We start from the raw sequence: 24,715 nt of genomic DNA, 5'->3' as shown, positions 1-24,715 counted from the left end.
TCAATGTAGGGCAGTGGTTCTTAACTTTGATGGAGGTACCGAACCCCACTAGTTTCATATGTGCCTTCACCGAACCCCTCTTTAGTGAAAACCAATGATTTTTTTTTCTCCAATTCAAGTCATAGATGTTTTAACTGGTCCACAAAATGAGCCGTACATTAACATCACCTTGTTCAAAGAGCAAAGCATGAACTCACAACAAATGACATACGTACCTGCAAATCAGTTTACATGACAAAGAAATACACAATACAAACTGCCAGGATGTTTTTTAATCAAGAAACAACAAAAAACACAGTACACATTTTGAAACCTGATTGATACTTATTTTTCAAGCTTACAGAAAGGTGGAAGGTGACAAAAGCTGGTTGAAAACGGTTGTCACTTTCTCATGGCGGATGTTGCCATGGAAACCCAGAATGGGCTGAGCATATGAGAGGACGATGATGATGATGAAAAGTAGTGCAATGTGCTTCAATGTGAAAGTAGAATCAAACGTTTGAAGGGAAGGCTCGTGAGCAAAACTCGTTAGCAACACTCGTTGGTGGCACTCAGTGTCGCTAACGTTGATTGAAATGATATCCGGACATTTTTGATGATGACCGACCAGTCAAAAAAGCAACAAAAACCTCAAAACATTGATATCAACTAAGGAACATAATCATATATTTTAGGGACGTGAATTCCTTTGAGGGGAAAAAGCAGCCATGAACTATTTGGGTAGCGCACATCACAATGTCAACTATTGAACGAAATGACGTGAATCACATTTGAGTTGAATAGTCGATGTGTGACATTATCAAGAATGTTGTTTAGCGACGCTAGCATGATGTTAGCTTGGTGTTAGCTTGATATCAGCTTGACATTACAATGTGTGCGCGTTATTTTCAAGACGGTACGGTACCAAAAAACGTTTTGAGACGTTTCATAATTCGAGCAAGTCTGGCAGATGGCGATGTGGTGGTGAATATTGCACCTATGTCAAATGGGAATAAGACATACTCCAAATCCAAACATTCCTTTTGAGGTCACACTTGGGATTTTGCCAGCGATCAAGCAGTAATTTAATTAAAATATGCAAATGTGAATGGGGCAAAGGGCATTTCACTATAATTCAGACATGGTCCAGATTTTCACTCTTTTTGTCCAATTACTTTTTGTGCTAACCCCACGTCACCGTTTTTTTTTTTTCACTTTGTCCTAAAATATGATTAAAATTCTCACATTTTCAATACATTTGTCCAAATTGGCAAATTAAACTTTGTGTCCCAATACAATTGTACGGCGGCTTTTATGGCCATCGTGTGCGTTAAGGTGCGTTTCACAACCGGCATTCCGCTTTGGACTTTTCATACTTACACATTCAGCGCATTTTTTGCTAAAGTACATTTTTTTGGCTTTTCACAGCTTTGATTTGTCACGTAAAAAAAATGGCCGCCAAGCGCAGAGAAAAGATATTCTCCAATTTGGCGATCCAGAGTTGTCCAAACATTTGTTGCGGGGAAACTTGCTTTATTTGAAATGGAGCAAATTTGACACAATGCCTCATGCCTCAGGTGTTCCCGACTGCAAACTGGTCCCATCTGACCAAATTCAAGGCCCCCATACCAATTTGTGGCCCCAAAAGTGCAGTTTCTAATCAAAATGGCTGACGTTTATTACAAGACATTTTCACACATGAATGGAATTTCAAAACTTATCGTAGCCCGAATAGCGAGTTGTGAGGAATTGGAATTGTGCAAAAAAAGTGCTGCTTCAAGGAAACCAAATGGCTGCCATATTGTAGGGCTCGGGTCCTCCCATGTTTTGGCATTTTCAATCAATTGGATTTGGGAGGTGAAGACGGACTGCGTCGCCCCGATTCTTATGAGGCCAGATTTCAGGGGGCTGAAAAACGGCCTCACGAGTCCTCGACACTTTTTCATCTTCCAATTTTGTCTGTGCTTTGTTCAAGTTCTCGGCAATGCTGGTCAGAAGTGTACAACTGGACTTTGGACAGCCCTGGTTTGGACCTTTGGATGATTGTGTAGTTGGTTGCTGCCACTTAAAACACTTTTGTGTGCCGTAAACATTCCCGCCGTAATCGGCTTTCTTTTTGGGATTCAGTCCAACTCTGAACTTTTGATTCCAAGACTCCAATGTCGCCTTCTTGTCCAGAGGAAGAGGAAGAAACTTCCTTCATGAAGTGTTCCTAAAATATTTGCAACTACTTTTTAATTTTCTTCCTTCAAATCCTTTTTTTCCCTCATTCCACCAGACGGAGAAACGGGCGGACAGACAGACGACAAAACAGAAGGCGGCTAGCTAGCGTTAGCTTGAGGAGAGAGAGAAGCATTTGGGAGGCTGGTGGGAGAGGAGAGCGATCTCATGGAGAACTTTCCATCCCGCGCTCTTCTTTTCTTTTTTACATCATGGTTTCTACGATGGTGTGGCTGGGGCCCTTCATCAGCAGTCCCTTGTTCCCGTTGGGGTCGGCGTGGTAGCCCAGATCCCGGGGGCCGCGGTGGTCGGCCGGGCGCGAACTGGCGCCGCCTCGCACCGGCGCGGCCACCGCCTTGATCCTCTGCAACGAGACAGCCGCAAACGTCCATCACAATACGTAACCGGCTTGTCGGGCCGCGAAAAGCCCTCCTCCCCGCCCCACCTCAATGAGCGGGCCGTCCGATCGTATGATCTTGATGACCACCACCATGGGGATGCAAATCATGGAGGCCAAGGCCAAGGTCCAGCCCACTCCGACGGCCCAGTCGGGATACTCGTACATTTTGTTGTACGTCAGCGGCTTGTATTTGACCAGGGAGAAGACGAAGCAGCTCTGCAAACACGCAAAGCCTCTTCAGATAACGGAGGCTGACGCCGGCGGCGTATGACGTCTTCAAGGCGCTTGCTAATGGCGAGCGGCGTGCCGCTTGTCCGTGACGAGGGCGAAATGTGCGCCGCCTTACCAAGCACAAGCAGGGAGTGATGACAGACCAGCTCCACTTCATCCAAGGGTTGGGTCTGTAGCCAATCATGTCCTCCACAGCATCGTAAAAGTTATCAACGCCTGCACAAAAGGTCAGGCACCTTTTCAAAATGCTAGCACTTCCAAAATATGAGCATTTCAAGTGATGGCAACCTTCAAATCTTAGCGCGGCAAAATGTTAGCAGACGCTCGCCTGGCAAAAGTTTTGGCTGTCGGGCGTACTCACCATAAACCCAGGCGACAGCGACACATTCAAAGAATGCCACCCACAGAAGGCACACGCCGCTGGCTGCATAGTAGTCAAACAGCTGGAACACGTACATGCCACCCTGAAGCAAATGCAGGGCAGCAGTTGAGAATTTGGCCGGAAAACTCCAGAGCGAGGTCACCCGCAGACACGTCACGCCGCTTTTACATTTAATTTGGGAATCTTTTGAAACGTTTGCCACATTTTCAGAGGCAAGATTTATCGTTTTTCTTCGAATGCTTTTTGTTTTGACTGGCCAACACAATAATTTCTCCTCATTGGAGACTCCTAATCTAGAACATAACAAAAGTGAGGAAACCGAAGTCATAAATACTTGCGCGTCTGTGCGGTCGTTTAACAGATAGCGCCGATAATATTCAAGGTGACAGCTGACTGACTCTTTCAAGGCGACCGTGTTTACGAGATTCTCCAGCGACTGCCGAAGCTACGCGGGCAAAAAGCCGAGCGACGCCGCGACCCGGCTCAATGTCCGCATTGATGTGTGGGCGGGGCCCCGGCGTCCTCGGCTGCGTTACCTTGGTGACCATGGTGAGTGCCAGCAGGTAGCTGATGCAGCACATGATAGCGATGAAGACCTCTCTGCGGTAACCCTTCCGTAGGAAGGACGGATACAGATCCACCAGTGATGTGATCTGCCCTTCCACCTCCACAAACTGTAAGCACACACACGCAATTCATTGAAGCTTGTACGACCTCGGCCGAGGAGCCCGCTGTGGCCTTTGTGAGTTTAAGTCACGGTTTCAAGCGCAACACAAAAGGAGCTTATATTTTTAGGCCTCATCGTCGGCACACTGACCAAACAGCGACTTTGCAAGGCAAGGAAGGGGCTGGCTGACCTGACTGTCGAGGCCAAGCAGCAGGAGCATGATGAAGAAGAGGATGGCCCAGAGTGTGGGGAAAGGCATCATGGTTACGGCTTTGGGGTAGGCAATGAAGGCCAAGCCGGGACCTGAGGGGCGCAAACGGTAGACAGGCAGGCATTCCAGCGGACATCGGAATCAGGTGAGCCAAATTCACAAGACCAGCAAAGTTTACCTGACTCTGCCACGTCCGTAATGTCCACACCTTGCTCTTGTGCCATAAAGCCCAGGACGGAAAATATTGCAAAGCCAGACACAAAACTGGTACCACTGTTGAGGGCTCCCAGCAGCAAACAGTCCCTGTGACGCACATGTCGTTCATCGATCGATCGGTTCATCAATGGTACGATTCTGTACCCACCTGTAGCAGTTGTATTTGTACTTGTTGTAACTGCCAAGGGACGTCATGGCGCCCAAACAGATAGCGTAGGAGAAAAAGATCTGGGTGCCGGCGTCGATCCACACCTGAGAGAGGACCACGTTAGCAGGGCAGCGTAACAGGCTCGCGGAAACACATTGGCACGTACCTCGGGGTCCTTGAGCCGGGTGAGGTCGGGGTACAGGTAGAACTTGATGCCCTCAGTGGCCCCGGGCAAGGTGACGCCACGAATCAACAAAACAATGAGCATGATGAACGGGAAGGTGGCCGTAATGTACACCACCTGAAGGCAAGACAACAAGTCACGAAGGAGGCCCGACGTCCACATGTCGCTGTGACGTCCACGTCGGCGTCACTAACCTTCCCGGTGGACTTGACGCCCTTCCAGATGCAGAAGAAGCAGATGACCCAGACCAGCAGGAGACACAGAGCCAGGTCCCACTTGATGGGGCCCATGTCCTCAATGCCACTGCTGATGCCCAAAACTTTGCGTCTGTGCCACAGGAAGACGCATATTAACATGTGAAGCGCCAAGCCCAACTCCGACTTGAAGGTCAGGGGCCATGTCGCGTACGTACTCCCAGAACTCGGTGACGGGGGAGGTGAAGTTGGTGAAGTTGGAAGGCAGCCAGAGGCTTTTGTTCTTGCGGTAGGTGTCCTCGATGCAGCGTTCCGTGTTCCAGGGCTGGTTGCACTTGGCCCACGGCAGCTCGGGCTGGAAACACTGACGGCGCAGAGATTTCAGACAACATTGGACTTCACACAATTGCGCTGTAGAAGGCAACATGTGGATGCATGCAGGTCGAACCTGGAATAGGTAGTAGAGTCCCCAAGCCAGGATGACAATGTAGTAGATGTTCAGCAGGGACACGATGACGATGGAGGCGTAGCCGATTCCTGCAAGCACACCAGGAGGGACGCCAGCGCGTTTGGAGACAGCGTCAGTGGAAGGCCCACCGAGCCATGCGGACCATGGCACAAACATGAAGCAATCGATTGACAGACACACTGCAAGGAAAACCCGATGAGACTCGCCAACCCAAAAGCAACTAAGCGGCCACACGCAAGGGGGCTTGTCGGACTTTGCCGCTGGCCGCAATTTACCTGGCCAGCATGAAGGGCAACTTGCTCAGCGGCTTTGAAAGCCGGCAGGGCAGGAGGCCCGCTCGTTTGAGCACATCTCAGTTATTGACAAGACCTTGAACGTCTTGTTATTAAATGTCAGCCTTTCTTCTATCAGCTGCTCTTGACCAATCTGTCACCGGAGCAACATCTTGCACCATCAGAGCAAAGAAGTCACTTGTGACCTGCAAACAAGACAAAATGTTATTGCTTGGAAGAATGTCCTTCAAGGTCCTTCGTGCCATCTGTCTGCATGTGTGTGAGTCAGCGGGTGCACTTGTGTGTCGTTGTGCGCCGACTCCGATGATCTGATACTGATTAAACACACACACACGCATGCGCACACCCCCAGCGTGGTTCTCCACTGACATCACCACCTCGGTTGACCTTGTACGTGTTCCTCCACAATTGAATTTGCTGCCAACTCAACTACCTGTATTGCCAAACGCAAACGCCGTGAGAAAAATGCTAATGCATTTTATTTGGAACGCATTTTATATGCCATAGATATCTCAAAGTGCTAATGCTAACTCACTCACTCACTCACTCACTCACTCACTCACTCACTCACTCACTCACTCACTCACTCACTCACTCACTCACTCACTCACTCACTCACTCACTCACTCACTCACTCACTCTCTCTCTCTCGGCTCACCCGCTCCCTTTTTCCACCCGCTCCATCGTTCTGATACGTTGCCACTCTGTTGCCTTGGCAACCGTGATCCAGGACACTCTGTACGTCGTGTCGGGCGGCGGCGCGCGTGTGCGCCTGCATACTGAAACCGAGCCAATCAAACGAGCAACCCAACGGCGTCCCGTCGGCGGGAATATTGTAAAGAGCAATCAAAGGCGTCATGAATATTAACGAAGTGGCGCCAAGCAGACCCGAGTGATGAATATATTAACCCAATTTTGCAACGGGGGAGGGGAAAAGAGTGTGAGCGAGATGACGAGACAGACGCAGCAAGGCGAGGATCGAATTGGCGTTTTCAGAAGGAGCCCGAAAGCAGGCCACGGCATCGTCGCCTGGCAACAGCGACTGTTCCGTCGGAGCCGAGGACGCGTAACACGAGCGGGGTCCGTGCAAGTCATTTCGACGAGCGAAAATCGACCAATTGGAAATGAAGTATGGGTAGCCGAGGCCAAAGCAAACCTGAACGCCAAAAAACAACAACCAACTCCTATTGTAAAGATTGAATGGAAACAAACGAAATGGAACTTTCAAACAAATGCCCAAGCCAAAATGTCGTCCATTTTCTATCTAAGAAGCCTAAGCCGACCCGAACATGAAGTCCCGATTTAGCCCGAACCCAAACAGCGCAATTTAAAGGACGCCCCCAGCGTTCCAAGATGTCAAATGTGGCCCTGAGAGACAAAAACCCGAGCTCCAGGCTCCTTGCCAGGGCCGTTGGGGAACGGTGCTTCAAAAGTGGCCACACGTCATCTTGGTTCCATTGAAGATAGAAAATGGAACGCGTGTGGATGGAACAATAGCGCTTCCTCCCTCTCTGCTGGAGACATACCCGTGAAGATGGGGCACAGCTTCCCCCAGCAGGTGATGCCGCCCTCGGAGGTGAACTGGCCCAGCGCCACCTCTAAGAAGAAGACCGGCAGGCCTCCACCAAACAGGAAGATGAAGTAGGGGATGAGGAAAGCGCCTGCAAGGCACAGGTGGTCAAAACCTCACTCCACATGAGAGCGGGCGCTGTGAGCTCACCTCCGCCGTTCTTGTAGCAGAGGTATGGGAAGCGCCAGACGTTGCCTAAACCGACAAATCCTCCAGCCACCGACAAAACAAAGTCCAGCTTGCTGGCCCACTTCTCTCGCTGGGGGTGTTTGCCCTCGGCCTCGTCTTCGGGCCGCGTTCCGGGACTCTTGCCAGGAGACGGCTTGAGCGTGTCTTTGTGGAAGTCCTTCAGGCATTGGAGCTTTTCCTTCTGAGCCATTCTGGAGACAAACAAGCAAAACAGTGTTGCAACCCAGGCAACTGACCGACAGTGAGGATGTACAAGGCGATGGGCGCCGCTATTTTTACTCTCCAGTCCCCAAATAGATGAATCGACCTGTCACAAAAACATTTTTCTGTTTTATTTGGAGATCAAAATGTAATCATAAGTTAGCAAAACATTTGCTGACGACGACGTGTTACGAAACGTTCAACCTACCGCTCGGATGTCTTTATATTAAATATTAACCTTATGAATTACCGTTTTTTTCCATGTATAATGCGCCCCCACGTATAATACGCACCCTAAAAATGGCATGTTGATGCTGGAAAAAAGCCTGTACCCATGTATAATACACACCTAAATTTTGACTCCTACTTAAGTCCGTAAACGTAGAATGATTTCAGAAAAAAGATCATCTTTGGGAACAACCGGATGTTATTCTGCCGGTCAGTATCACTGCGCATGCGCTAGCAAACTCGAAATGTTTCGGATTTGTGTAGGGTACATTGTGACAGCAAACGAGCAGGTGATCGAGCAAGCGTCTGATACGAGAGCATTGTGTTCGTATGGAGCGTGTTTGAAGTGAACAGCAGAGAAGAAAGAAAGCGCATCTGTAATGGCGGCCTCCGTATCATCTCCGGATAAAAAAAAAATAATAATAATTACCCATGTATAATGCGCACCCCAGATTTTAGGACAATAAATTAGTTACATTTTGCGCATTATACATGGAAAAAAACGGTATTATTGATATTATACTCAATATGAAACGCTCAAAGTTTCAGACTCGTAAGACGCCTGCTGTTGACTTTGGAGCCCCAAAGCAGATTGTTGAAAAGAGCTTCCATCAAAGCGTTTTGCCTTTTCCTTTTTATTACACTTGTGAAGTAATTGTGACATCTCATGGCATTGTTTGCCTTTAATTTGAAGCGGCCGCTATGGGTGAAGGTAAAGTGTCGTGTTTCAAATGTCAGCACACTCCCTTTTCAAATGTGCCTTTTGCATCTTTGTAACATTTACACCTTCGGCCCAGCGTTTTTGGGCTTTGGCTTTTCTAGCAGGCTTTTTGTGTCGCTCGGATGGGAACACCAACAGCGTCTTCTCGGCCGTCCCCATACAAGTTAATGATACACCAGAGTGACCTGCTTCCCAACGGTTAATTTATAACCGAACCGTGCGTTTGTGCTCAAACAATGGGCGGCCATTCTGTCTGCTGCTGCTGCATGCCCTGAGGAACTCCGGCCATTCCAAAACGGAGCAGAAATAATATCGTAACATCTCTTGCGGTTTTGTCGATGCAAGTAAACAAAAAAAAAAAAAAGAGTTGCAACACCGAGTCATATTTTATCAAGGAAAGCAGTCACAATATTTCAAGATTTTGGATTCAAAACTAATTCATGCAAAGTATAACCAAGTTAACCAAATTACAAGATGAGTTGTCATTTTTATTTTGAAATAAATGATGAAGAATTGACACTCTCTGAAGAAGGCGGAAGTTGCTGCCGAAACTGTCCGAAAAGTTTGTTAAGGGAAGACCTGCTCAATTTGTCTGAACAAAGGAATACTAATAAATAATACTAATAAAGAATAATAAAGAATTACCTTTAAATTAAAGTTATACTCCATGAAAAAAAAGAAATAGACTAAAACAAAAGTTGTGAAATTATGAAGATATTTCATTTGAAGAAAAAATGATTATGAGAATTTACTAGCTACTGTATGCATGCACACTAATGTTGTACTGCTTAAGATTAGGACTAACGAATGAAACAAGCTGGACAGCCGTGAGAACCGCATGATGTGTGTGTGTGTGTGTGTGTGTGTGTGTGTGTGTGTGTGTGTGTGTGTGTGTGTGTACACACATGCAAACACAAGCTCTTATATAACACGCTCCACTATTTTAAGCATGTTTAGTTCCACTGGGCTGAACGAGTACTCAGTCATCATCATCATCATCATCCTCCTCCTCTTCCTCTTCCTCCTTGCTCTCAGTTGTCTCATTTTGATTTCGAATGACGTGCAGAGTGAGCATCTCCCCCAACGATCACCATCTTCCTGCGCCGACACTGCTGAATTTTTAGCAAGCGTTATTTCTGTTAATCGGGTCGGTTCTTCTGCAAGTCTGAAATTAGGGAAGGGGGGGGGGGGTTATGCCTTTGGTTGTAGTACTATGTTGTGTCACAATATGCTAGCGGCAGCACTGAGCCTGTGCAGCGTCATTCATTCGTTATGACTTTGCTTGTCTTTGCAACTAACAGATCTCGGCAGGTCTCCAAAGATCTGGCATATATCACAGATATCAGAGCCGCTACCTCGGTAGAAATCTTCAAGACACGATCATAGATGTGAGTTTTTACTCTCTTTGAGGCCCTGAATTGAAAGTTGCTGTCTGGATTGTGCACCAATGGAGCAGGATGAGATCCAAGGATGACCGCCTCCTTGGGCGCGATTGGATGGACAGCTCCATGAATTTTCGGCATCCATGGGAAGGGGGAGCCTCGCGGCAGCTTCCGGAATCCTTCCTTAGCTTGACCTTCACATGGAGCGTAATGCTCTGATATGCCGCTTCAAGGACTCTCCTCTATTTTTATTTCTTTCTTTTTGTTGTGTTGCTGAGTCTTTTTTCCATGAGTCCATCTGAGATACAATATATACAATATTTAAGAATGTTTCCTTTGGTTGCAGGCATTGCCGTTTGTATCGTTCGTCCAGTTGAGCTCTCGAACCAGAGGCGGCTATGGAAGTCAATGAAGCTGTTTGTTGGAGAGCAATTGTCAAGGTTTGCTCTGGTCTTCGACTCGTTTGGGCTTGTTTAAGCTTTGGAGGTCTGAAGTGCAGAGCAGACTTGGATAGGGGCTGTGGTGTCCCAAAATATCGCAAGTGGGTTGACATGGTCCTTCTGCCCCAACTTTTATATCACATTTTCCAGTGCTTATTATCCAGTAAAAGATGAATGATAAATTGATTTATCTGGGGGAAAGGCCAAAGCTTCAGGTGCTTTGCCATTGCATTATGGGAAAAATGCTACCTTGCTAGCATTTAGCCAGAAGTACATTCAAATGTATTTGCGAGTCCGTTCGAATGTATTTGTGAGTTGATTTCAAGGAAGAGGGAAAGAGAATGAAAACGAGAGATGACTAGAACAATGGCGGACAATCAAAAGCTCCGAGTATAGAGATGTGAGAGACTACATCGAATGGAGGAGAGACTCTAAACACATCAAACGAGAGCGCGGTAGAGTGACTAGAAGACTTGGTGGGGAGAAAAGTGAGAAAGATCTGTGGGAAAAGAAAGAGAGACAATGAAAAATGAAATTAAATCAAATGGAAAGAGAGAGAGAGGGGGGGGGGAGAGAGAGCGAAAGAGGGAGTGAGAGCGAAAGGGGGAGAGAGAGAAAGAGAGAGCGAGAGGTAGCGAGAGACTAAGCGAGAAGGAGGTGGGGGTTGGAGCATTGCATTTTTTCCCTCTTCTGTCTTGCTTTGTGCTTTGCGTGAGTCCTCATTGGCTTCGTTTAACAACACCATAATCATCATCATCATCATCATCATCGGCATCATAAACAGATTCAACTTAAATCATCATAAATGAACAATCATAGTTTCCCCCGAGCTACCGTGTGAGATGCCTACGGGGGGCAAAAAGAAAGTGAAGACAAAGGTCATGTGGGAATACAATGAATCACCATTGGAAAGGGCATTTGCATCTAAAATGACAGCCCTCGAGAGAGAAGAGCGCGTTGCATTCAATGCCCCCTAGCTCTCCAGAAAGACAATCTCAAATGAAGACAACCGGCACGCGCTGCTTTCATCGTCACCCCCGCCAAAAAAAGAGAATGCCAAATGAATGGAGCAGCAAAAACTGTGTTGCATTCAATGTCACGTCTATGGAACATTCAATGTCACCTCTCAAAAACAACACAATCAAGCAAAACAAATGGTGTGCGTGGATTTCAATGTCAACCCCCCCCCCCCCCCCCCAAAAAAAAGACAACTATAAATGATGTTATGAATAAAAAATATCAGAACAAGAAGAGAAAGGAGGAGGATGGATGTGGCTTACCTGCTGCCTCTTTGAAATTTCTAAATGTTTTTTTTTTTTGGTCTTCTTTGCTAGATATTTCTTATTGGAAAAAAAAAAAAGAAAAAGTCCCTCTTTGTCCTCCGATGTCAAGACAGAGACGTGAGAGTCTCCCAAAAAGCGGGTCCTCCTTATAAGCTCCTCTCCGTGAACTTTGTCTCCTCCGCTTTGGGGGGGCCGGCGTGATACCATCGCGAGTGGAAAATCACCGGGCCTCCCTCCCCCTCCGCCACCCTCCATCCTCCTCCTCCTCCTCCTCCTCACGGAGCAACAGGAGAGCGGCGGCGCGTTCGCGGCTTCGCGGAATGCCGGCCGTGCGCGCGACACGTTCTGGCGGCTTGATGGAGGTGGGTTGTAATTTACGAGGTGCGCCTGAACGCCCCGTTCGGGAGCCCAGATGCTGCCGCTGCATCACCGCTACAGGGGCAGGGGCAGGTGCACGGAGGCTCACACCTCTGGATAGATTTGCAAAAACCTACAAAAACAAAGACAGACAATATTTGGTCACGCAATATTTTGCATGCAAACGTCACAGGTGACAAATCAAGGCCTTCAACGAAATAAGAAAATGGAGACATTTGCACAGGAATGTAGTGGTTTCCCATGGAAATGTTGACTTTCAAATGCAAACACAATACTGGCTCACAAATGTGAGATACGTTTGTGTGAAAATGCAATCGTACGTACAGTCAAACCTCGGTTTTCGAACGTCCCGGTTCTCGAACAAATCGGAATTCGAACGAAAAATTCGAGATTTATTGGCTTCGGTTGTCGAAAAAAATTCGGAGGTCGAACCTCGCGAGAGGAGCCGAAAGGACCCGAGAAAACCCGACCGCCATTTTGCCATTCAAACAACACGTCAAAAAAAAAAATAACAAAGACATCCCAACATGATTCAAACTTGTTTTCTCCACCTAACCAAGCAATTGTCACAAATCCGTTCATCCGGCCACTATCCATTTATAAAATTGAAAAGAAAAACACCTTTAATAATAGCAAGAATATAAGAGATTTTTTTTAATGAGAACTTCAACACGTGTGCCACAATTTGAAATACCAGAATGCATTGTGCGAGCCGAGCCCTGCCAGAGATTAGCGCCTGTCATCTGCCTGGCCGGGATTAGATTAAAATCCAGATTATGTTCTTCCTGCTTTACACCAGCTGCTGATCTGAGTGACAACGCTGCATATGTTATCATCGTCAGGCTGCTCATCATCATCAGCAGCAGGTTACCGTGGAAACAGCCGTTGGATGTGTCGCCATGGTATTGTGGGAGGGAGGGAGGGACGGAGAGAGACGCCATTTGCGAATCAATCCAGCAAACAATTCAAGTCCTTCAATTTTGTAATACAGCAAACAACAAACAAAAATGTGCTGATCTACAAGGTAGGGCGGCACCGTGAGCGGCTCGAGCTGAACGTCTCGTTTTTTGTTTTTTTTACATGTCCATTCACCGTTCACTCGTGTGTCCAACTTGCCAGGTGTTGGCATCTCTCGACGTGGTCACGGACGTGGCGAGCCGAGATGCACACCTCATGCCTCTCTCATCTTTTCTCTTCGACCCAAAAGCTGTGCTGATAGCCAAGCGATGCTGGAGGAGGAGCGGCGTGACCAACAAAAGCTTCCATTGTGGTCTGGGCCCTGAGCCGGGCGGGGGGTGGGGATCGTTCGAATGGGGGTCTTGCGGATTTAGCCCTCGGGCCAATCGGCGTCTCCTTCGTGGAGCCTTTTGCCGCTCCAATGAGCCGCCGCTTCTACCACTCAGACGGCAAACCTCCAACAGGTCACCTCTCGCTCTCACCTTTGCTTTTGTTTTTTTTTTTCCTTAAGCCGCTCAAAGGATCAACACATTCTCCGAGAAGGAATGAAACAAACGCAGCCTGAACTTTTCAGTGACTTTAAGAAGTGAGCCAAGTGCAAAGGACTTTGCAGTAAAGTGACTAAGAAGAGAGCCAAGTGTGGTAAAGACTGTTTGGTGACCGCCAGGTCAGCACTTTAAGTGCAAACGTGCTAAGTACACAAAGGTTCGGAAGTGCGTAAAAAGAGGACAATGGTTTTGAAATGTCCCAATTTGTCCCAGGACACGGTGACACTTTGACCGCTTTACACACAGTTAATAAGTGTTAGATGGCCTCACAGAGAACAATGTACCGTAAATTTTTGCATACGCTCAGCTAGTCGTCATCTTTCATTTCAGACACTTTATGGCACCGGCCTCCTTTTTTAATTATTGTCACACAGGCAGGTCAATGTGGTAACGCGCGCAATCGATTAACTTCCTTCAAGGACCTTCCTATTGTTGTCCACCTCTGCTTGGCCATTTACTGTTGCACTTGTTGGTGGGTCAGTCAGTCTGGTGTGTGTGTGTCACATTCCAAGCCAACACATACCAAACACCGAAGACCCCGGTGACCCCACAAGATGGCGACTCCTTGTTGTGCCAGTTGGCCCGGCAACAAGCATCAAAGCTCCCGACGACGTGCACGGTCCGAACTAATAGGCGTGTTGATGGCTCGACATCTTGAGTAATGAGTTGAGACCCGATTGCCAGACTTTGAACCTTTTTCAAAGCCCAAACAACTCTCCGTATCAATAGTAGCACAAGAACTGATTTGGATCTGTCCCGTGAACCTTGCTAAATTTGTCAGTGTCCTCATCACATTTTTTTTTCTTCATTTAAGTGCGGTCAAATTTGTTTTACTTTTGGAGGTTCCACAGTCAGGCCAGCATCTGTCATACGGGCCGTTTGCTTCCCTGCGAGAGCAGAGCATGCTGGGAAAGTGATCCCCCATGAATAACAAAAGAGGAGAAAGTGGAGGAGGCCCGTTCGGGTTACGTCTGCACCGGTGCACCGCACCGACCTCCGTGTAGGTGTGGCCACACTGCTGGCAGCGCACCCCCGCCGAGCACGCCATATTGCGTGTTATTTGCTTAAACGCCGCAGGAGGGTTACGACCACAAAGAGTCCAGCGGGGAAGGTGCGTCCGACTGCGGGCCTGCCTAAACATACATGTCGACGGCCGATTCTCAAACTGCCGTGCCATTGGACGGGTGGCCGGTTATAATTATGTGGGAATTTTTCTAGCAAAATATGATGGAGCTATAAGATATGAACGAAAAAGAAGGTAGCGGACTCAGATGCTAGTCCTAGTACACTCAGCTGTTGTCTTTCTTTATTATCTTTATTATTATATAGTTGTATGGGAATTCTGGACGTGTCTATTTTTGAACTTAATTACTTTCTAGATCACTTGGGAGATCTTTTCAATAAAAATGTGATTATTTTTTCCAACTTCAAAATTGCTTCCATGCATCAACTTTGAATGCCCTCAACAAGAATTATGCACTAACTACAAACGTTTATGAAAAGATGCTACATATTTGTTTTAGGATGTTTGTTAGATGAGATGGACCAACTCAAAGGATGTTGGAAAAAATGGGTTGTGCACCAACTCTGTCAGATGTCGGTGGCTCAAAGAAACGTCTCGTTCCCAGCTGTTCCACTATGTGTTTGTTGTCATGGTTTCTGTCTGTGTGCTCGCCCCTCCCCTCCTGTGTGCCCATGATTAGTTTGGTTATTCTCACCTGCCTCTTGATACCTGTGGTATATATAAGTCCTGTCTGCCCCTCACTGCTCCCCTTTGGGCCATTGTGTGTTGATGTCGGTCGGTTCCTGTTGTCTTAATGTCGTCACGTCCTTTGTTTCACGTCCCTGTCGGTTAGTCCTTTTGTTATTTCGTCAAGTCGTGTCAGTTTGCCGAGTCTGTTAGTTTGTTTTGCGGAATAAACCCTGGGCCGAGCTACATTTGGTCGCCCTGCTCCATCCGATCCGTGACAGACGTTAACTGTTGAGTGTTTTTATGAAGAAAGAAGTGGTGTGCAGTGTTGCGTGGGAATCACATTGTCCCTTAATGGCTTTGACACAAAAGGGGCATGTCGGCGTGGATGCTAGCAGTGATACTAACTCTTTAGGACAGGGGCCATGTTGTCCACATGCTAAGCTAATTGCATCATGCTAAGATAATCTTACTGTTGTGTTTCTGTCTGGTGTAACGTGTAGTTACATTATTTATTTTCAGGTCAGCGGTTTGATGATGCCATTCTAACCTGCTTATCACCTTTTGAATCGTTTTATTTGCGTACACATTTATTGTGTCCTTGATTTGAAAAACATTGTAATTTTTACGAAAGCATTTGGATTATCATATACTAACAGCCAAATCACCTTTGGATTGTTTTATATGCAGTTTAGACTTCAAAGTTGTCTTTATTGCCTCTGGTCAATATTTAACATGTATTTCCTCTTTGTGTCAATTCATGCTGTTTATCGTAAGTCCTCCATTTGATCATTTTAGCATAGCTACCCACGAGCTATTGTTTGTTGCTATAGCCCACTCAAAGCCCTTAGCGGGGTCTGATGTGCAAGGCGGGCGGGCGTTTGGCGTTGCGTGGGCACCCCTCAAGTCGAAAATGGTTCCAACTCCGTAGAGGCACGGCCACGACATCAGAAGGCACACAATCCAAAAGAGGAGTTGTGATCAAGCCACCGGCGGGATAAGCATGCGTCCCACCTCCTGGTAGGCCTCGGAGGATGCACTTGCCAATGTCCCTTCCAGGCACAATGTCTGTCTTGTCACCGTGGGATAGTGGGAACGTTATTTCGATTTCTTTGGGTGTCATGGCATGTGATGAAATTGACAATAAAGCAGACTTTGACTTTGATCTTGTGATAAATTCATGTTAAGTGAGTTAGATTTTAATGCTTGATGTTACAATAAGGGTTAATACATCACAGCGCATCAGAACACAAAAACAATGGCTAACCAAAACAGCAGCACACTTTTAATTGTCAACTTTGACACTAGCTAAGTAAGACTCAAAAAGAAAACGTTGCGACACGATTTCCAATAACAACAAAAAGTCAACAAGGTCCCCGCATGATGCCAAGAGAGGAATTTAGCCTCATTAGTGTGAGTGAGGACAAAGCATTAGCATTAGCGCTATTGCTGGGGGCTTAAAGCTTAGCAGCCAAAGAAGGGGGAGGAAAGAAGAGGCTAACTGCTTTTGTTTGGTCTGCAGAGCACTTCAGAGCACAAATTAGCCGCTAGAGACAAGCTAACAATTAGGGAGCCGGTGTCCTTGCTCCCATGTAAGTCTCTCAGGTCCATAACAAGTTGCACATGGACACAATTCTCATCTTTTGCCAAAAAAAAAAAAGTTGTGCTTTGACTGCACACTTGACTGCAGTAGGTTGAATTCGGAAACGTTTTCGGTCATTCTGAGGTTCTGCTCGTATTCTGCCAAACGCTTCAGAGTTAGAGCTGGACTCACACCCCAAATCCACGAACACCAATTGGACAGCGAGTTCTGAATCAACTAGAATGGCTTACTAATTGTACTTCTGACAAAAATCATTCCATAGTCCAAATAATGAAAAATCAAATTTGATCCTAATGGTAAATTGAGTGCGCTATAAATAACGCTTCTCACGGTGTGTTCAAAGCGCTTCAAAAGCGTCACGTATGCAAACTGTCATTCCCACAGTTCATTGAATTCAGCTGTAAACAACCTCAAATTATAATTGTGCAGTTAAAGCACATTTAATTTCAAATTCATTGTGTTCAGAGCCAAAAACATGAGTTGTATCCATGTCCCAATATTTATGGACCTGACTGTATCTAGGTCCTTGCCTACAGTCCGATTTAGTCATTTTGTCAGTGAAGTCACTCAAGCAGTAAAGTTATTCCGAGAAAGAAATCAAGTTGGTGTGTGGAGTGACAACTGTCGGACAATGTGAAGGGGTGAATGCGGACGTGGTGGACAGACTGACGGGCAGGCTCAGGTGGACGTGCGGGGGCGCGTGTTTATGAGGTCTCGTTCAAGGACACATTGTTGCAGACTTTGCTTTGCTTTCTTCTTGGCAGCGTCGGTGCCGACGCCTATTCTAAGATACCGAGAAGACTTTTAATGTCCCCCCGCAATAAGAACCGAGCGCCTGTGGCAGCCTACTAAGCTCACCTGCTCCCGACTTTTACCCGCTACCTATTGTAGTCGTCTTGCTCCCTACTGAGCCAGCTAATGGAGATAGCTATTATTTCACACCTTTATCTAGCTAGCAACCTTCTTGAAGGAATCAACTTAAAACCTCACTGTGGCCTGCACTGTAGCTTCATGCATACTTAAGAGGGAATGTGTCACCACCTAGTGGTCCAAGCCCAAAACTACAATAGCGGTACCGTTTGGACAAGCACTCGCCATAGTTCATATTTATACAATTGTTTTCATATTGATCATGCAAACATGAGACGTTTTTGTCACCAAGGGATATTTATTTGATCACAGCTTTATAACTCAAAGTGGTGGTTATTTGCTTATGAGGAATCAACATCACCTAAAAATCCAGACATAATGCAAAAAGCTATATATATAGAAAAAAAAGAAAAACAGAAAAACAGCTCAGGTTGTTTTTTTTAAAGGAACCTGGCCTCAGCCCACCCGTAGGGGTGGCGCTACGAGGACAACGCCGTCACCTCTGACGAACAGCATGGGAATGTTCCTCTTGGTCGACTGTCAAAAACAAAAGACACACTTTGAACACTATACATCTCACAACAGCTGTACGATTATGGCAACTAGAAAACACCTAGACCACATGGATGGCAACGAGCCACCCACTACATACCTTGATGCATTTACTACCTACCTACCCAGCTAGTCTCGCTTGTTACTTTGCTGCCCACCGACCTATGAAGCTCCCGAGCTTCCTTTCTACCGGCATATCCACCAAGCTACTGCAGATAAGCTATCTAGCTATTTCCAAAGCCACTTTTCAACCTGTCGAATGTACCTCCATCATTAAATAGCTATGACTACATCATAGCAAATAATACAAAAGTATGAATGAGATACAGACCTTGTATAGTTCTTCGTACGTCTCCTCATCAATCTCCACCGTGGTCACCGTCTCCTCCACATCTCCCAGAATCATGTTCAGGTGCTGATCGTAGGCCTGATGTGCAGCAAAACAACACAATCCACAAAGAAGCTGTTGGTGCGTTCAAGCGCATGTACGAATCTGTGTGTACATACAAGTGGGAGTCTTTAATTTGTGCTTTTAGATGTGTGTTGTGTGGATGCATGCGCCTTGCAAGCGAGGATGCGGGCGCGTGTGGGTAGTTTACATGTAGCCGTCCTCGCAGCTCTCTGTCGTTCCTCATTTTGACGTAGATCCTCTCGTCCAGACTGAGTCTGATCAGGTCGAGGGGCTCTTCAACGGTGTTGGTGCTCGGTTGCTAAACAGCACGGACAAAGGGAATGTGGTTTACATTACAAATGTATTTAGTAGTATGCATTTACATAGTTTTGGAATTGTTTTGTATTGGTGTTTGTTTCAAATTCTTACATTTTGAAAATGTATATTAAACTACTGTTCTTACATGATTAATCGGGTGTCAACTTGGGTCAGTTTCTGTGATTATTTCTTAAATACGTGAACACACACTTATGTGCTTGTTTGAGTTGAGCCCTTGGGTTGAACAGCTAACTTACTAAACGGCATGCAAATGTCCTTATTATCACGCCGTTGATGAAAAAATGTGAAAGAATTTCTAGACATCTGGGATGTGTTTCTTCAAATGTCATTCTTGCTACCCCAATTGGACATGCTAACGCAAGGCCGACGCGGCTAAGTTAGCATGTTCAATGGTCCGTCGGCAGGATAAACGGCCACAAAACGGATTGGGCAAAGACCCCAAAGATGCGCAAATGGAGCAATGACAGCGAGGTTTAAATGCACTGATTGTAGCGAGGCTTCGTTTGTGAGCTCCGAACAATTAATTCATCAAGCAATGAAAGCACAAACCTGCTCCACTTCGTCCGCCATGATTTTTGAGTCGTGGCTACGTCACTGTGACGTCTACGGGATCTTCAACTCGCTCAAATCACTTCCGCTAAACCGACAGCCCATTTTTTATCGTCCCTCTTTTTGTTGCAGAGTTGAGGCTGTCTGCGACGACCATCGCTTTTACTTGCGAGTAAGTATTAACATGACATTTCTAGTGTTACCCGACTTGTTTTTACCATGATTCGCTGATTCGAAAGAGGGTCCGGATGAACACGAGTTTTCTGTGAATGTAATCCACGTGTATAGTAGTCCACGTGAAATGTGAGTTATATCCCGCTCCGCAAATACATTATTAAAATACACAATTGGCGCAAAAGTGATCGAATTAGTATTGGTCGATTGTTTGAATTTTTTTTCTGAAAAAGTACCTTGAAACAGTTTTGTCCAAATGAATAAAGCACGTGGTGAGGTACTGATGGTTTTTCGGGTTCAATAACTTTTTTTGTGTGTGTGCTTGGGCGGGGGTTTACAGTTTTTCCTTTAAATAACTTCTCGAAGACTTTGTTGTGAGAGCCTCCGCTCCATTCCGGTCCAGTCTGCCGTACTGGTTCTGGTTGTGGTAGTGCAGGAGGCAGAGCAGACGAGCAGTGGTGTTACCCATTCCACACTCAGCCCCCCAACCCTGGCTTTGTGTTGGAAGAGAACCCTGCCACACCACAATCCCTCAAAAACAATCAAACGCATAAAAGTTAACTGACCTGTCAATAAATTAAAATGAGCAAGAAAATAAAAAGGGAGGTTAGCGTCTAACCAACTAATGACAACGTGAACATGTATGCTGACTTTTTGCAGGAGCTGTCATGACTATCCTTGGCCACAAGGGGACGCCACAGCACCGCAAGCAGGAGTCCACGCTTGACGTTTGTTCACTTTTCTTTTAAATAAAACTTATTGAAATAGGTTTATAAAGAACTCTCTTTTCATCAATTATTTACACTGAACTGTGAGTCACTTTGATGCAAGGGATTGTGGGTGTATGCGTACTTTATTTTAATAATAATTAAGTAATTTTGCACAATATTGGGATTTTTTGTAAACCAGATTGCACAAACAGTCTGTGGTCCTTAAAAGTACAGGATGAGAGCTGCTGAAAGGCTTGCACAAAAGCCTGGAAAAGAGACAGTGAGAGTCATGAAAATGGCAATGAGACAAAAAAAACCAAAATATTAGAAAAAAAAAAAGCAGCAAAAGCTGAAAATGGAAGTAGCGTTGGACACAGAAGCATGAAAAACAAAGCACATAGTACTTAGAAGCACACAAATGCCTGAAAAAGAAGTACACGGTGGTGCGAAATCCCATGAATGGTTAAAGCCTGAAATAGCAACAGCCACTGCATAAAAATGTGTGTATGAGATAACTGTGCTACAGAAACAGAGAAACGTGTTATTTTTTGTCCCTTTAATTTTGAGCGAGAAAGAAATGCGCACACAGCTACGCACTTCTTGTTGGTGTCTATTTTGGGGTACACGCCGGGGGATGGGGGTGGGGGTGCCAAACATTCTGGCATTGGACAGGGAACTCGCAAGGCACACGATGGAAAGACGAGCTGGCTTGGGCCCAGTTGGACAGCTGAATCAGTGCACAAATGAGGAGGAAACGTTTGAAGCTCAAACGAAAGTCTATTAGAAGAATCATTTTCCATTAAAAATGCATTTTTCAGCAAAAAGGGAAAATGGTTTGAAATTAAATTTGCATCGTAAATTACTGCAATACATGTTAGATATTAGCGTTGACATTTGGTGAAATAAGATCTTTCATTACACTGTAAAATCTGGAGTTGCTTATTCGCAAGTGCAATACAGGATTCAAAAATATTCTGAGTTTTTATTAGTGCTTGTTTCGTTTTCACTTCTGTTTTGTTTAATTCAGTCACTTTTAGTTTTTAAGAGCAACACTTGAAAATGCTCTGTTTTTTTTATTACTTTTAGTATTTTTTTTAACATGGCGTATCTGTCGAGTGCAAGATTAAAGAATGATAACGTCACTAAAAAAATTGATGTGTAGCAACACACAAAAATACATTTAAAATGAAAGCTGATGAAAGCTGAAAACAAAGTTCACGTTCAGAAAAGTTGAAAAACGGAAATGCATTTTGCAATTTAGATCTCGTTTCATTTCATTCATTTTTACAAACTATAATAACCATGATGGTAGACCATGTCATTATTTCTTCATGAGCTCAGATTCACTGTATATAATCCATAATGTCATGTCGCCAAATATAACACATGACAACTTGGCCATTCTGATCGTCACCATGAAGTACAGTAATAGTTACAGTCGTAACATCATAGACATGCAGACATCACAGTGTGTGTCACCAATAATCCAAACACACACACACAGGTCGTTGAAGGAATTTGTCTCAGTGGGATCCGGTCAACAGGTGGGAGTTATTTTTAGATCCTCTGTGACCTCACATCCAAATACACGAATTGCGTGCACTTTTGCGTGCTTAGGTTTGTGCTGTAGAATTGGGCTTTGTGTGTATGTGTGTGTGTGTGTGTAATGTACAAATCTGGATTTCACATCTCACATGTCCCCCACCCTTCCCGCTGCGAATCCAATGGTTCTATTTAAAGGGCTCCCGGGCGGGCGTCTCACCCACTGACCGAGTGAGCAAGCGAAGATCCGGAGGGCTTGCCGCCGTTCCCGGGAAGACCTAGAAGCTGAGCCGAAAGGATCATAAGGCCTTAGCGGCAGATTTGTGACCTCCTCAGCCGCATCTCTTAAATCAGGACCGAGTGGGCTCGGGCAACGTCCCTCGAGAACAATGAGCGCCCGCCGATTGGAGGCCCCCGCTTTAAAACGCGCCGTGAGGAAAATCCGATGCGCCGCCATGGTGGCCAGCCTGGCCAAGAGTTGGCAGGGTTGGGCCAACGAGCACACAGACAAGCAGGACGCCGCTCCCACTGGGTGGATGCCCTGCTCTGTGGACCAGGAGGACACAATGGAGCCAAGCCATAAGTTCAAAGTTGCTAAACCCAGGGAAACGGCCTCAGGTGATGACGCCACTCCCATCCGGAGCGTTCCTATCTCTAAAAGTGTTCAACCGAAAGTCAGCGAGTGCGGCGGGGGCGATGTGGTCAACATCATCCGCGGGAAGATGGAGTCGGGTCCTGAGGAAAGCAAGCCCTTCCTGGGTAATGAGTCGCCAACGCGGCGGCGCCACCTGAAGGCGTTGCATGGAGCCGGCGGAGGCATTATCCATGAGAGGAAGTTGATGCTGCAGGACAGGAAATTGAGCTCCAGGAGCAGCAGCCTGGACACGGAGGACAGCGGCCTGGGGGATGAGGTTGCGCCTGGAGAAAGTGCCGAAACCGCAGATATCAAGTGCAAACCCAAGGTAGTGCTAAGATGACGCAAACGTGGTGTTTTACCGTGGTGCAGCCATATTACAGAATGTTGTGGCGTTACGTCGTGGTGTTACGTTGTGGTGTTACGTCGTGGTGTTACGTCGTGGTGTTACATTTGTGTCATAACATATGACACAAATGACTCCCCAACAAACAAAACCCAAAATAACCCTGCCCCCTCCACAAAAATGCCCACGCCCTCCTCCAAAACAAGGTGTCCTCTTTTTCAGACACCCAAATCTGGTCACCCTACATAAAAATTCCCGCACAAAACGCCACCATTGCCCTGACGTCTCTTGGAGAAACTCTACTCCAAGCCGGCAAGCGAGTCGTCTTGTCCTATAAAAAGGCAAAGCTAGCCCAGCTGTAAAAAAAAAAAAAGAACTGGAAAATGTAAATCAAGCTGGAGGACAACATGTTCTCGAGCTTGACCTTCCTGCAGCGGGAGGTAAGAACAGCCTCGACGTCAAGACGGCTTTGAGTGACAGCTGACAGCTGCCTGAAACAAATCTGCAATTTTAATTGAAGGAACCAAGCCACTTGTCATATGGAAACCCTATACAGCCCAAAAGGCAGTTTAAATACGGTCTTGGTATTTATTTTGCCACGCTCGCTGGACGCTGATCATGTCCTCTCCCCTTAGATCAAGGTGGCCACCATGGGCGACATTAAGAATTGCTGGCAGCGCTGGTCCGAGGAGCACGCAGAGAGCCAGAAACTCAATCCCTTCAGCGAGGACTTTGACCACCACTACGCCATGAGCCAGTGCCTGCGCAAGGGCGACAGCGGCTACGGTCGCCCCAAGGAGGGCTCCAAGACGGCGGAACGGGGCGAGCGTGCGCACAAGCACATCCACAAGGAGATGGAGGAGATGGTCTGGATCATCCGGGACATGGGCTACCGGGACGGGCAAGGCCGTGCCGTCGTCACCTTCGGCCGCCTCTTTGAGCGCTACGTGAAGATCTCCGACAAGGTGGTGGGCATCCTGCTGCGCTGCCGCAAGCATAAGATGCTGGACTTTGAGGGCGAGATGCTGTGGCAAGGACAAGACGACCACGTGCTCATCACCGTGATGGACTGACTCCTGGAAGAACCCGCCTTGGAATAAAGACGTTTTGGTTTTTTTCATTGTACTTTATTTATTGAATCCAAGTCACAAAAATGTGGTCATGTGCATCCAAGCAATCACAATCAAGTCAAAAGAAAATGACGTTTGTTAGGAATAATTAGTTGAGTTTACATATTCAATAACTTTGATGCTTCTGATCATTTTTTTTTCTCAAATTTTCATGGATGTTAGTCCTCAGAGGCAACATGTCCGCCGTGCGTGTAAGGCCTCCGCTTAATGTGTGAGCGCTACAATCAAACCCAGCAGAGCAGACCTCCGCCAAGGCCTCGACTTTGACATTCAGATGAACTTTTTGAAGGTTTTGCCCTTTTAGGAAAAACATTGAATAAAAGAAGACGACATCATCAAAACGACAAGTCGACATGCTCCTTTAAGTTTGGCCAAGGTAACCCGACTATGACCGTGATATCGTCATGAAATGTTTGTCTTCAGATAAAAACAGTTGTTTTCTGTTGTTGCTACGCTAGCTGCTGACAGCTAAACAGCTTACATCGGGTGACTTTGGAGCAATAATAAATATAAAGTATATTAAATTGTAAACGGGATTTTCTCATAAAATGTTTTGGCACAAAAAAAACACAAAAATTCCTTACATTTTCTAAATATATTAAATATTTATATAATAACATCTAAATCGCTTGTGTTTTTTTATTTCTTTTAATACATTTTTTGCATTGTTAAAAAAAGCAGTGATTCTGACTGA

At 46.1% G+C, this 24,715-nt stretch overlaps 3 protein-coding genes and 1 long non-coding RNA gene across 4 annotated transcripts; 2 read left to right on the top strand and 2 right to left on the bottom strand.

Annotated features, from left to right (window-relative positions):
* Positions 1-254: 254 nt before the first annotated feature.
* On the bottom strand, positions 255-11,794 carry LOC133162084 (sodium- and chloride-dependent taurine transporter-like). Its single transcript, XM_061291020.1, has 15 exons — positions 11,606-11,794; positions 7,315-7,544; positions 7,121-7,255; positions 5,281-5,369; positions 5,051-5,196; positions 4,833-4,965; positions 4,621-4,755; positions 4,455-4,558; positions 4,269-4,393; positions 4,070-4,182; positions 3,749-3,886; positions 3,192-3,294; positions 2,946-3,046; positions 2,645-2,815; positions 255-2,563 (listed from the first exon to the last, which is right to left on the bottom strand). Exons 2-15 carry the CDS (start codon positions 7,541-7,543, stop codon positions 2,405-2,407), a joined length of 1,881 nt encoding a protein of 626 aa, XP_061147004.1. The 5' UTR covers position 7,544; positions 11,606-11,794; the 3' UTR covers positions 255-2,404.
* Positions 11,795-17,932: 6,138 nt separating this feature from the next.
* lsm3 (LSM3 homolog, U6 small nuclear RNA and mRNA degradation associated) lies at positions 17,933-19,619 on the bottom strand. The gene is made up of 4 exons (XM_061291205.1): positions 19,486-19,619; positions 18,806-18,916; positions 18,538-18,633; positions 17,933-18,191 (listed from the first exon to the last, which is right to left on the bottom strand). The coding sequence occupies exons 1-4, from the start codon at positions 19,504-19,506 to the stop codon at positions 18,111-18,113; spliced, it is 309 nt and encodes a 102-aa protein (XP_061147189.1). The 5' UTR covers positions 19,507-19,619; the 3' UTR covers positions 17,933-18,110.
* On the top strand, positions 19,545-20,439 carry LOC133162189 (uncharacterized). Its single transcript, XR_009716193.1, has 2 exons — positions 19,545-19,657; positions 20,320-20,439. It is a non-coding gene; the product is annotated as an uncharacterized LOC133162189 (long non-coding RNA).
* A 1,671-nt stretch (positions 20,440-22,110) lies between these two features.
* On the top strand, positions 22,111-24,646 carry abraa (actin binding Rho activating protein a). Its single transcript, XM_061292111.1, has 2 exons — positions 22,111-22,873; positions 23,527-24,646. Exons 1-2 carry the CDS (start codon positions 22,301-22,303, stop codon positions 23,962-23,964), a joined length of 1,011 nt encoding a protein of 336 aa, XP_061148095.1. The 5' UTR covers positions 22,111-22,300; the 3' UTR covers positions 23,965-24,646.
* The last annotated feature ends 69 nt before the right edge of the window (positions 24,647-24,715 follow it).

The sequence above is a fragment of the Syngnathus typhle genome, linkage group LG11 (assembly GCF_033458585.1).
Source record: "Syngnathus typhle isolate RoL2023-S1 ecotype Sweden linkage group LG11, RoL_Styp_1.0, whole genome shotgun sequence".
Taxonomy (NCBI): Eukaryota; Metazoa; Chordata; class Actinopteri; order Syngnathiformes; family Syngnathidae; genus Syngnathus; species Syngnathus typhle.
Note: the sequence above shows the minus strand (reverse complement) of the source record. Positions and strands in the feature narration are given on the sequence as shown.

What these genes read in the sequence shown, in the direction of transcription:
- LOC133162084 (XM_061291020.1), bottom strand. Translation starts at nt 7,543, where the DNA reads ATGGCTCAGAAGGAAAAGCTCCAATGCCTGAAGGACTTCCACAAAGAC. An exon ending in TACGGACGTGGCAGAGTCAG is followed by an intron (nt 4,183 to 4,268) that starts GTAAACTTTGCT and finishes TGCGCCCCTCAG; the next exon opens with GTCCCGGCTTGGCCTTCATT. An exon ending in CACTCACCATGGTCACCAAG is followed by an intron (nt 3,295 to 3,748) that starts GTAACGCAGCCG and finishes CATTTGCTTCAG; the next exon opens with GGTGGCATGTACGTGTTCCA.
- lsm3 (XM_061291205.1), bottom strand. Translation starts at nt 19,506, where the DNA reads ATGGCGGACGAAGTGGAGCAG. An exon ending in TGGCGGACGAAGTGGAGCAG is followed by an intron (nt 18,917 to 19,485) that starts GTTTGTGCTTTC and finishes CGTGCTGTTTAG; the next exon opens with CAACCGAGCACCAACACCGT. An exon ending in CGTACGAAGAACTATACAAG is followed by an intron (nt 18,192 to 18,537) that starts GTCTGTATCTCA and finishes TGTTTTTGACAG; the next exon opens with TCGACCAAGAGGAACATTCC.
- abraa (XM_061292111.1), top strand. Translation starts at nt 22,301, where the DNA reads ATGAGCGCCCGCCGATTGGAGGCCCCCGCTTTAAAACGCGCCGTGAGG. An exon ending in ATATCAAGTGCAAACCCAAG is followed by an intron (nt 22,874 to 23,526) that starts GTAGTGCTAAGA and finishes CTCTCCCCTTAG; the next exon opens with ATCAAGGTGGCCACCATGGG.